The following is a 13635-nucleotide window of genomic DNA, read 5'->3' as shown; positions in this document are numbered from 1 at the left end:
TTAAGTAACGCGGACATGTCGACTTTTTAATAGAAAACTTGGCCACTTAGATATTTTTAAGGAAACCTTATCCAGTTTTAAATAGAAAGTTCTAACTGTTCTAAGGAAGAGTGAGATTTAAATCGACCAATATTTTTTTTTATAAATTTAATGATTAAATACTTCTTTTTTATTTTATATAATTTATTTTTCTCCGCTGAACTTTAGTCTTTATTGGCCATTAAATAATTTTAAGGAAACTGTAGGACTAATTTAGTATTAACATCTGTTTGTAAACCTAAATATGTGTGTGACTGTTTGTTTTTAAATAAATAAATAAACTCAGAACAAAAATTTACGTATAGATATAAGTAATTTCTATTAATTATAAGATTTTAAAGACCGTTTATTCTCCGCGTATTTTCCTTTACATAAGTTCTTTGTACTAATCCTTGAACTTGACAAGGAATTTACGAAAATAATATGTAATATGACTTCTTACAAAAGTATAGAAAAAAGCCTTGAGAAAATTTATTAACTAGGTACATTCTAACTTCTACTAAAATAATAATAAAATTGATGAGAGATGATACTAATTTCCATATTATTTATAATTATAGTAAACGCTTACTTTTTATTATTTAAAAAATATCACGATGAACGAGTTAAACCAATAAATATATATTAAATGTGTGTGTGTGTCTGTTTATAAGTAATAGCCCACTAAAATATTTCCAGTGGGAGGCCCCTTTGCGCAGGATGCCGGCTAGATTATGGGTACCACAACGGCGCCTATTTGTGCCGTGAAGCACTAATGTGTAAGCATTATTGTTTTTCGGTCTGAAGGGCGCCGTAGCTAGTGGAGTTACTGGGCAAACAAGACTTAACATCTTATGTCTGAAGGTGATGAGTGCAATTGTATCGCCGCTCAGAATTTTTGTATTTTTCAAGAATCCTGAGCGGCACTGCATTGTAACGGATAAGGCGTATCAATTACAGATTTGCTTAGTACGTACTCTAGAGTGAATTTGAACAAAATCGTTGTGAGTTTGTTGAAAACACCAGTGGTCCTTTGCACAGGATGCCGGCTAGATTATGGGTACGACAACGGTGCGTATTTCTGCCGTGAAGCAGTAATGTGTAAGCATTACTGTGTTTCGGTCTGAAGGGCGCCTTACCTAGTGAAGTTACTGGGCAAATGAGACTTCACATCATATGTCTCAAGGTGACGATCGCAGTTGTAGTGCCGCTTAGAATTTTTTGTGCTGAATCAGCTGAACGTCCTGCTCCTCTCGTCTCTTATTTTCATAAAGGAAAAATATATACCTACATTAAGGGCCGCGCGATCCAAAATGGAAACACAATTGTTATTCCAAACATCGTGTATAATAGTATATATGCGTTTAGTTAAAATAAGTACAAATATTTCAAAGCGCAATGTCTAAAGCGTGCCTTTAATTGAATGGCGTCATCCACGATCGCAGTATTCGTAAATCGATTTGTTTCGACGAACGCTAAATTGGGTGTTTGTAAACGTGAATACGAAAAAATACGAAAGCGGTTTATTTATTTATGTGTATTTTTCAGCGAACGCCAGCAACTACGATGGGCGTGAGGTACACAGTCGGGAAAGGCGGCACGGAAGCGGACTGGTTAGTAATATATTATATATTTACACATAAAAACTACATATTTATTTTTATCAAACAAATAAAGTAAACAGTGTTCTCCAAATGAAAGCAGTACTTTCTCTTCTGAAGAAAAATTCCGCATAGTAAGTAAAATAGCATTTTTATGTCACAGTATTTATGAAAGTGGCAGTTGCTACCTAAGATCAAGTTAATTTATATAGATATGACCAGGGAGCGGACATTTCATGCCCGTTTCGTCATTATGACGTATTTAATATAAACACACAGGATGTTTCATAAAACGTAGTGACAGATAGTCTATCAACGTTTGATTATTACATAATAGTTTCTGAAATATCAAAAATAAGTAGTTATTGGGATGGAAACAAAATGCGTTAGTTATAAATTATAACGAATTAATTTATCTCTAAATAACACGCATAATTAAGGACATCCCCACCATCTGGATGTGTGGCGGTCCTCCACAGTGCGGTTTTACAAGGAGCTTTTATCCACGTACTACAAAACTGAACTTCCTTGAGCGGTCTTTCCGGGACGATACGACATGGGTACCAAAAAAAAGCGCGTACACCTTCCTTAAAGGCCGTCAACGCTCCTGTGATTCCTCTGGTGTTGCAAGAGAATGTGGGCGGCGGTGATCACTTAACAACAGGTGACCGTATGCTCGTTTGTCCTCCTATTCCATAAAAAGAAGAGACAGTCATGAGAACCAACACTTCGTTTTTTTCCATCGTATGTAGCTTGGCGTCATACGCCTGTCATCGGCATGACATGTACGCTCCGTTGATATGACTAACGCATAAACTATGAAGAATAAAGATGCAATATAATAAACTAAGAGATAAATAATAATACCAAATTGAAAAGTATCTTAATTTGGAACTTGTAACACAGAATTATACCTGATAATACGACATCTGTATTTAGCATTGATTTTTCTGTTAAACACAACTAAATTTTCATTACATAATTATCATATTTCCAGTCTATTTATACATGAAATAGTAACGTTATTATTAACATCGAATAGTCATCGCAATACTTTCGAATGAACATTAATTTATTCTTGGCGTTAAAAACTCATATGAAAGCAATGATCCTCATCCTCACATAGATTTCAATAAAACTCTTTCATTTTAATTTAAAAAAAAAAACTGTACCATTAATTGGTTTGACTACGTTCAGCCAAAAAAAGGATCGGGATAATAAATGGATAATTTTTATGAGGTACCAAATTAATATTTTTTGGTTTTCTCTGTTGTTCTATGGTTGGCACAACTGGTTTTCATTTTGGCGCGGAATATTTGGCTGCTTCTGACATTTACATTAAATACAGTGCTGTTTTTAGTTTTAGACTCCAGTCGACTTTTTCCTTTATCCTATACTCAAATTACCACTTTGTGGCACGCGTATTCATTCGATAGATATGAAGAATTGCGATAAGAACTCAACTCAATTCAGGAAAAAATATTTGATGATTGGATTATTCGCTGACATAATAAGTGTATCGGTTTTGGACGCGCATACTTTGAAGGTGATAAAAGAAATTCATTGAATAACTAACTTTTTGTGTATTATTGATCTTTTCGCGGTACTTTTTTGACAGAGTAATATTTTAATAAACATCAATGCACTAGGACCCACAGGCTGTCCTTCCTAGAATCGGCAAGTCGTATCAATGAAGAGTAGTATTTGAATAACGGGCACGGAGAAGCGTGCTGGTGTGGGACAAGATCACTTCTAGCTTCTTTTCATGTCCAAGCTACTTCAGTTGCCGGCTGCTGCTTCAAATGCCGAACACAGCAAATATATCAAACATACCAGTGGGAGGCTCCTTTGAACAGGAAGCCGGCTATTTCTGCCGTGAAGCAGTAATGTGTAGACATTACTGTGTCTCGGTCTGAACGGCGCCGTAGCTAGTGAAATTACTGGGCAAATGAGACTTAACATCTTATGTCTGAAGGTGACGAGCGCAATTGTAGTGCCACTCAGAATTTTTAGGTTTTTCAAGAATCCTGACCTGCACTGCTTTGTAATGGGTAGGGCGTATCAATTACCATCATTTTCATAAAAAAAAATTGTCGGTCTCAGTGGGTCTTAAAGCTCTATGCCATTTGTCAAACCCCTCGGCGCGGAGAATGTATAAAATACTATCTACGCGCTAGTAGGTACCCAAGTGCTGCCAGATACCATTTTATTATTTAATAAATGTCCGTTAAGTACAAAGAACAATAACGATAAAATCACTAAAACTAAAAAGCGGTCAAAATTTACAGGAGACTAATCGACACTAAATTGTTTCAAAACGGTTTCATGGTCTTTATCAATTCTGTCTCGTTCTCACACCTATGTTTGTATGTAAGGATAGTTATCTCACTTTCACACAGACTTCGTCTACTACGATAGTATATACTAAGTTAATAGTATTTTCTTTGATTAAAGCAAGTGTTACAAATTTAAATAAAATTTTCACGTAAAAGTTACATTTTTATTATTATTATAGTTAACCTGATGTTTATAGACATTCCTAGACCTCATTTTCAGTTTAATAATAATAAAATTTTAGCCAAAAATCTATTGAAAAAACCGAGTTATGATTTACACGCGTTTAAACCCTTTAATAGTGTTTTATTTAAATACTACATTTATGTTTCTTCCAGTCTGGTTATCGAACGCGGAAACGCTTCTAGTATAGTTGGTGCACTTCCTCGTGGGAATAGTTTTATATGATAGTGTCGTAGTGATAAAATAAGCATTATTTACTTGCGAATAAATATATCATGACCTTAAAAATAATAATAATTTATTTCATTTTCTTTTACACTCACTGCAAATATCTTAAATTACTAAATGTGCAATATTTATTACATAATACCAATTATTTACATCTTTTATCGCTAATTGTAATAATACATTGAACATTGCAAAACGGTTTTGCAGTGATATTAAAATAGGTTGACCTCTGACCCCGAAACTAGTTAAAACTGTATCTTCGGGGTGATTCCTCGACAAATGACAATGACAAACAAAACAAAATTAAAAAATAAAAATTAAATGTGAATGTGTGTGTGTGTGTGTGTATGTGTATGTGTATGTGTATGTGTATGTGTAAGTGTATGTGTATGTGTATGTGTATGTGTATGTGTATGTGTATGTGTATGTGTATGTGTATGTGTATGTGTATGTGTATGTATATGTGTATGTGTATGTGTGTGTGTATGTGTGTGTGTGTATGTGTATGTGTAAGTGTACGTGTATGTGTATATGTATGTGTATGTGTATGTTTATGTGTATGTGTATGTGTACGTGTACGTGTACGTGTACGTGTACGTGTACGTGTACGTGTACGTGTATGTGTATGTGTATGTGTATGTGTATGTGTATGTGTATGTGTATGTGTATGTGTATGTGTGTGTGTGTGTGTGTGTAATTCTTAGTGAGACAAAAGGCTTAAGTGCTTTTTTGCAAGTCATAACGTTGTTAGTTTAATTTTAATTGCACTTAAACTTAACTCTTACTTCAAAGATTTCCTTATAATATAAGTTTTTCGTAAAACAGACAGTCTTACGGCCGTTGCCAATATTCAGTCTATCGCTTACTTGAGATAAAAATCGTAACTATCGTTGACTTTTCTGTCCCAATAAACTTATCGACGGTAACTCACCTTATCCGTACACGCTGTCTGTCAATGGGACGACGTATAGCTTACCAACGATAGAAGTTTGTATGGAAATTGCAATTCACGCGTCCCAATATAAGGCAATAATAATGACTTATCGGGTATATTGGGACAGTTTCAGATTCTTGACAGCTAATTACTGACAGTAGAAGGTAGTAATTTATCTCTACCTGTAGATAGTATATTGGGAACGGACGTTAACCAGTAGCACAACCAGCTGGTTATTATTTAGAAAGTCACAGTTATCTGATTCTCCATGCTTTATAAGCGATCAGTTATATTTAACTTTTATTTGTAGCTAAACCAATACATTTTTATTTATAGTAGCCATTATAACACTCTCGTACTGTCATGGTTACAAAAACACTCATTACTTGGCAGTCAAAGTCAAAGTCAAATAAACATTATTCAACTAGGCTGAAACTAAGCGCTTTTGAATTGTCAAGGTACTGCATCCAATATATGAGTAGTGTCAAAATAACATAAATTATTTCATAAAGAATTAAATGTATAAATATAAATTATCGTATATTGGATATATCAACCTTTAGAAATTGGATTCATTGTGTGTGCAGTGGCATAAGTAGTTCTATTGAAATCCAATATTTATTTATTTCAATATTTAAACAACTTATAAATTTAACTATGCTTTTATGCTTATTTTTGATAAAGAGTCTATTTTACAGATACTTTGCTTGAAACTAATTTAAAAATCCGCCTTTATCACTTAAATTCAATATACTTTAGGAACTATTTTTACTGTCTTTTTCATTGTAAAATGAAAAAGGGCGCTATTTACTTCATTGTTCATTTTCAGTGAATAGACACTTACTTTCAACGAAACCAACGTTCCGAAGAATATTGTAAATAATTTTTATGTCCCGTGAGATTCTCTGTTGGTATTATTGTATAAAATCTGCGGGTGGTATCGTTTTTACGCAGTTATGATTTATTTTTTCTAATGAGAAGTAAACTCAGCAATCATATATACGTATATTATAGTATTTTGTAGAATGGAGAGAAGAGAAAGAAGAGACTATAGGGGAATCTGTTGTAACTAGGACAGTTTTTTAGATATCAATTTTTTGTTTTTGTTTTACGAACTGTACTCAAACGATTTTTGCATATTTTGAAAGGTCAATCAAAATATCAATAATGTATATTTCATACTTATAATAATTAAAACGAAAAAAGGGATTTATGGCTAAGGTACAACATAGCCTATGTACCTAAGCCAGTACTATGGAGCACCTAGGAATTTCAGGTAATTTATGAAAAATATAAGTATTCTTATCTAAAACCGTTTTATTAGTTTATGTAACATATTTAACAAAATATAACTCATAAATTCTGAACAATCTCAAAATGATATTCATGGTTCCTTTTTTATAATAAGAGAAAGCTTTTAAATTTTATTAGGAATAATAAATTACGTGAAAGTGAAATAATTAAAAAAAATGTTCTCTTGGCCAATGTACAACATCTATATGTACCTTGGCCACTGACCAATTGATTGACAGTGACCGAGGTACAACACTACTCCAAATTCAACAAAATGGTGGATTTCAAATAATTTGGAGTTATTAATCTCGTAACTTTATGATTGTTTTAATACTAGTAAAAGAAAAGAACCAACGGCATATAAAAGATCAATGACTATTAAAAACGCTTAAAACTATCAGACTTCAAAGCATGTTATTATAAAAGTTACTTTTTCCCCAAAAAACTTTTTAACGTCCACAATACCAAACACCGTCTTAATGGCGGTAAGTGACTACTAAATTAATCAGTAGTGACGTACAGAATACACTAGACAATAGAATTTAACATCGCGAGAATTTTTGAAACCAGCCTTATGGCCTAGGTACACATAGTGCCTAGGTATTTGTATTAAATTAGGTTGCTGTTTATCTGTGACACAGATATCAAAAATATTTTTTAACGGATTACAATTATTTTTTTTTAAATTATCATTTACCAACCCGAAATCCAAATAAAAATCTCAAATGTTAATGTTATCTAACCTGTAAAATACCGCGTTCTGCAATTTGCGACATGGTTTGTAACGACCTCGCTATCCCGAACAACGCACTCTGCGTGTTAAGCCGCCGCAGTGCCTCAATTTTTTTTGTGGTACACGCAACACACCGTTGGTCGATAAACCGTAGCAGTTTTGTTTCAGCACCCATGTGTTCCTTAGACTTATCATTCAAATTCAAATTCAATTCAAATTCAAATATTTTTATTCAAAATAGGATTTCTAATCACTTATTGAACGTCAAAATCTACCACCCATTCAAAAGAGACTGCCTCAGAAAATCGTTTATGCTATAATAACCTATCCCACACAAACGTTTTTTAACAATTCTTTTAAATTTCGTAACACATTTGTTTTGTACATTTTCTGGGATCATATTGTAGAAGCATATACATCGCCCAACAAAAGACTTACTAACCAACCGAGTAGTAGGCATAACAAGTTTATGTTTGTTCCTCGTGTTAACATTATGAATGTCACAGTTTCTAGAAAATTCCTCAATGTGCTTATAAACATACAAAACATTATCAAAAATGTATTGAGAAGCAACAGTCAATATGTTTATTTCTTTAAATTTTTCTCTTAATGATTATTTAGGACCTAGGTTATAAATCGCGCGAATAGCCCTCTTCTGCAGCACAAAGATAGTATTAATATCGGCCGCACTGCCCCATAACAATATACCATAGGAAATAATACTATGAAAATAACTAAAGTATACTAATCTCGCCGTATCTATGTCAGCTAACCATCTGATTTTCTTAACCGCATATGCTGCAGAACTAAGCCTATTCGCCAATCCTTCAATATGGGGGCCCCACTGCAATTTGGAATCAAGAGTAATGCCAAGAAATATAGCAGATTCCACTGGTTTTACCACCTCTCCATTTAATAAAATATTCGCATCTACATTTTTGACATTTGGCGCGGTGAATTTAATATATTTGGTTTTATGATTATTTAACAATAAGTTATTGGCGCTAAACCGGTACACGATGTCAGATAGAGCATTGTTTACTTCGTCATATAAAACTTGGCTTCGTTTCACTTTGAATATAAGTGAAGTGTCATCCGCAAACAATACCACCTTGTGTTTTTTTTCTACAAGGTTAGGGAGATCATTTATATAAATTAGGAAGAGGAAGGGTCTAAGAATAGACCCTTGTGGTACCCCCATACCGAGAAGAGTCCCAGGAGATCTCCTGCCATTCACCTCGACCCTCTGAATCCTATTATTTAAATATGAGATCAGAAGATCGAGTGCAGATCCTCTTATACCATAGTGGCATAGCTTCCTGACCAGCGTTGAATGTTGAACACAATCAAAAGCCTTAGATAAATCACAGAAGATACCAAGTGCATTCTGTGATTCCTCCCAGGCCTCAAAAATATTCCTGATGAGTTCAACACCTGCATCCGTAGTCGAGCGTCCCCTAGTAAAGCCAAATTGTTTTATATGAAGTAACTTATAAGTGTTAAAGTGAGTAAGCATTTGGCTTAAAATATTTTTTTCAAAAATTTTACTAAGAGTCGGCAATACCGAAACAGGGCGATAGTTATTCGGGTCAGAAGTGAGTCCCGATTTGAATATTGGTGTAATTTTACTATACTTCAGAAGGTCAGGAAACACGCCATGTTCAATACAGCTATTAAAAACTAGTGCTAGATATGGTGCTATGACGTCAATAACAGAACTTATTATTTTTACAGATATGCCCCATATATCAGCAGTTTTTTTCATTTCTAAGGATCTGAAAGTTTTAATTATTTCTGCTGGGCTAACAACACTGAATTTGAAATTTTGTTTACATTAAAATTAACATTTTCCAAAAGAAGTGACTCGGCAACACTGGTGGAGGAGACAATTAGTAGTATAAGCAAAATTAATAACTTAGAATAAGATTTCTTTTCTATTTACGAATATATTGTAAATATATCTATGTTTTCTATTCTATAGATCTCTACAGACTCTGATGAGGTGTGGGAATCTACAGAGGTGACATTAGAGAGAGGGATGACCGGACTTGGCCTCAGTATAGCAGGTGGAGAAAATGGTGGTGACGTCAGTATAACTAGGATTGCTCCGGGAGGTGCTGCCAACAATGATGGTCGGTTACAAATCGGTGACATTTTAACTCAGGCAAGTATATTTTATTTTTGTCAAGGAGTGAAGTATCAGTCTTTGTTACCGGCACTTTTGCACTTTTGATCCCTCTGGTGTAATTTGCGAACAACTGTTGCGACAATTTCAGCGTGATTTGTGATTTCTATTGCAGTTTTATTATTAATTAATCAAACCTGAAAGTTGAACAAGATATACAAGATTTATCAATGATTCGTCACTCCGACGGTTGCCTCAGTTGGAAGAGCGCTCACACGGAAAGCGAGAGGTCGCGGGTTCGAGTCCCGCATCGATCACAATTTGAAAACAAAATTTATATCCGAATTTATGTCTTGATGTTCATACTCATTTCAAGTAGCAACAGGAACTGTCAAAAATAATAAAATTACGTTATAGTAATAAAAAAAGCATAATAGGAATGAAATGAAACTCAGTAATTATAGCAAAAAAAATACTATTTAATATTTTTTTCTCTCACAGTTTTCGAAACGGCTTCGCCTGGACCGTTTTTGAAGGGACTTCGACAGGCACATAGCTCACGTAGGAGTAGCAAATGCAATTTGGAAATTAAAATACTGCGCCAGAAATTAAAGTAAAAATAATAACAAAATTAATGGACGATCTGTAACGATAACAAATGACACACATTCACACACACACATACACACACACACACTGTACTGTCGTACACGTTTTTACTTTCTTTTATATTTAGTTTATGTTTTGGTGTGCTACACACACACAATCGTGTAATTTAATTTTATCCCCACTCTGTATTATGACTCTCTAGTCTTGGTAGATGAGCGGGGTTTCCAGTAATATGGGTCCACACCCAGTACAGGGGCCTCGTAATTTTATTCCATTAAGTCAATTAAGATAATAAGACGGACAAAAAGACAAAAAAAGCGATCACGTACCGGAAGACGCAGTGTTGGTAGGCCCCCCACAAGATGGACCGATGATCTGGTCAAGATCGCCGGAATATGTTGGATGAGGGCAGCGCAGGACCGATCGTCGTGGAGGGGGAGGCCTTTGTCCAGCAGTAAACGTCTTCCGGCTGATGATGATGAAAAAGTCTTAAAAAGTATTTTTATTTTATAACGTAAAACCAGGCGGACGATGTAGCAAGAACCGCCAGTTATTATTTGAACTCAAATTGAATTCAGTAATGATGCGGATTATAATACTAAACATAACCGTAAGGTATCATAAAATCTGAATATAAACCCAATTTCACATAGGAATATAGCTGCGTAATAAAACAGAAATATTATCAAGTGAAGAAGATAAAGTGGCTTGCAGTATGCGAAACGTTTTATCAAATTTTATAGGTTGAGTTATAAACGAAACCCGAGACTGTAAATAAAATGGGTTAGCTTACTGTGCTACATCGGCATGAATTCAACGCGAAGTATTGCAATATTAAGGGGAAACGGGGAAACATACTTTTAGATAAGTAAAATGTACAGATGCGCTATCAAACCGGAAAAGTGCCTGGCTGTATCGAGGCGCGCATTCATTGAGGTATTAATATTACGCCAAAGCATTAGGGGTATTAGATGCGAGGGTATGCTTTCAGGGAGTTATTTATTTCATATAATTTTTCCAATATGTTTTATATTCTAGACAATTTTTTTTTGAAGTAATATTCAGTTTTTCTGTGCTGTAAACAAAATTTCTTGCTCTTCGACTGAGCGAAACGTTCGAGTGACGTATTGTTGTTAAATCTTGTATGTCTTGTTCAACTCTCAGGTTGTGGCTTCATCTACAGGATCTACTTTACAGTTGATAACCTGCTCAAACCCAATATTTGCATATTAGGGAATTGCCTTGAGATGTCGCTCTTGCAAATCTAAACAATTTTCCAAATTGATAACCCTCACTTCTGGGATTAATTACACGAAATAAATTAATAAACAATATATATGAAAGATGCGGAACTTGAACCCGCGATTTTATATTATTATTTCTCTAGATTTTAAATATTTTTTATATTAATGCATAACAATGCGGATAAAAATTTGAAAAGATTCCCGCCGAAGTTCATCACACCTTTTCTTCAACTCCAAATGTAGTTTGATATGAATATAAATATTCTTCACTCGATATTGTGTCAACGCAGAGAATCAGTCGGAACAGGATAATGTACAGCTTAAGATCTTAATATTATTATTTATTCAATTACCTCTGGGCACCACGGTGTGAGTGGGTATAATTTGAATTTACCTTCAGCCCTCGTGTATTTAATCGATGTTTTTTTAACATAAGAGAGGGCAAACAGGCAAGAGGCTCACCGGATGAGGACTGGTGTGGTGACCGCAAATGGAGATTAGCAACAACAGGTGTCAACAGATGCGTTTCCGGCCTTTAAGGCCATATTCGTTCGGGAAAACAGCAACTGAGAACTGATACCACAAAGTGGCTGTGCGAGGCAAGTAATTTCTTGCGAAACGCGCAGCGGTGCAGTGCCAGAGGTCAATGTGTCAACGTGATGCGGGTGGTATTTTGCATTTTGACGTAATACCTAAAAGGCATAAAAGGCATAAAAGGCATTTATTTTCTCAAAATTGATTCCTTTAGAATTCTTTTTGATGTCATTTCTTATACTACTAGATACTACTACCGCTTCGGAAACAAATAGCGCTCTGAGAGAGAAGAAGCGGCGCAAGAAACTCTCCAGCATTCTTTTTTTTTGCGCTCTTTTCAATAAAAGTATACAACCTGGTTGTGGTATTCAGCTGCTGGAATCAACGCGAACAGCTCCTCTGAGCACTGCCCGTGATAAATGCGGTAGAAGATGCAGAGAGAACCCACAACTCTACGCAACGCTAAGGAATCAAGCCGACCGGAGATGACTTGATCGTCGATGATTGGAGCCGCTCTTCGTTATATGCGGTCAAATGAAAGAAGCTGCTACTGGGGGGCGCCCATCAAGAGTACTCCATGTGAGGCCGAATTTGTGCCTTATATAGTTGCAGGCGGTGGCTTGTAGTGAAGTACTGTCTCGCCTTACTGAGTACACCAAGGTTTTTAGAGGCTAGTTTGGCCTTCTCTTCCAAGTGACCACGGAACTGAACGTCGCTCGATATATGCCGACATCAAGTATGTAGACACAGGCTGTGGCAGTTATAGGAGTGATCTCGAATCGAGGAGATACGACAAATGAAGACTTTTTAGCAGTGAACGCACTAAATTGTGTCTTCTTGGGCTTGATTTAAACTAAATTTTGTCGGCCCTATTCCGAGACTTTGTAAATCTTAGTCTAAATTTCAGACCGGAGTTTGTTCCGGTTCTCCTTGACACTATCCCGGGACATGTTGGCACGGCCGGTGTAGAAAGCATACCCTGCTGTCCTCTAAATAACAATGAATATTGCTGATTTGTAGCATATCATTTTTTCTTATATGACGAATACAAATCTTATTTTTGGTTATCATAAATCAAAACCATTGATTTGTTATGTGAAGTATGTACGTATATTTTGCAACATATTTAATGGAGTTAGCACTAAAAATATTTAACTGCCTCGCCAACGAACGCCAACTCACCTCTAAGAAATTGTTTCAAATTTCTTCGAATTATTGTTATAGAAGTTATTTGGCGACTGTTACCTAGATAAAATTGAAGACATTTATAATTTTAATAACATTTTTGAAAAATTTTTTTTTTAAATTACGTTCTCCAAGGACAAAGGAAAAACTGATTATTATCCAAAATTTTCAAAACTTTCTTTATAATTTTCACACATACTCACGCCTTGTTCCCCTCGGGGTAGGCAAAGACAACAGAATGCCACTGGCTTCTACCCTTACAAACCTCACGCGCTTCCTCTACATTCATTACTCTGTACATACATGCTCGCCGGTTCCGGGTGCTTCGGACCTCTCCTTTTCTCAAAACGTCCTCAATTTGATGGACGAATGTTCTACGAGGTCTCCAGCGACCGTTTTGCCCCCACACACTTGCCTTATATATCGATAAGTCATTCTTTCTTCACTCATTCACTCCATGTGTCCAATCAGTATCATTTATCACCTACAAGAGAGTAGAGGTATGAATTTAACGCCGGCCAGACATATGTCCACTTATTTGCACACTCGAGTGGACACACTGTGTGGCATGAGACATTGTCTGTGTGTTCCAAATTCTGTACACAGATTTGCAC

The 13635-nt window shown here is 35.4% G+C and overlaps 1 protein-coding gene across 1 annotated transcript in view; it reads left to right on the top strand.

Moving 5' to 3' along the window:
- LOC126967185 (disks large homolog 4-like) overlaps nucleotides 1-13635 on the top strand; it is a 71061-nt gene that overhangs the window by 36439 nt on the left and 20987 nt on the right. The window contains exons 3-4 of the mRNA XM_050811662.1: nucleotides 1567-1631; nucleotides 9306-9488. Of these exons, the coding sequence (XP_050667619.1) occupies nucleotides 1567-1631; nucleotides 9306-9488 (248 nt within the window). The remainder of the gene's footprint in view (nucleotides 1-1566; nucleotides 1632-9305; nucleotides 9489-13635) is intronic.

Source organism: Leptidea sinapis, chromosome 12, assembly GCF_905404315.1.
Source record: "Leptidea sinapis chromosome 12, ilLepSina1.1, whole genome shotgun sequence".
Lineage (NCBI taxonomy): Eukaryota > Metazoa > Arthropoda > Insecta > Lepidoptera > Pieridae > Leptidea > Leptidea sinapis.
Note: the sequence above shows the minus strand (reverse complement) of the source record. Positions and strands in the feature narration are given on the sequence as shown.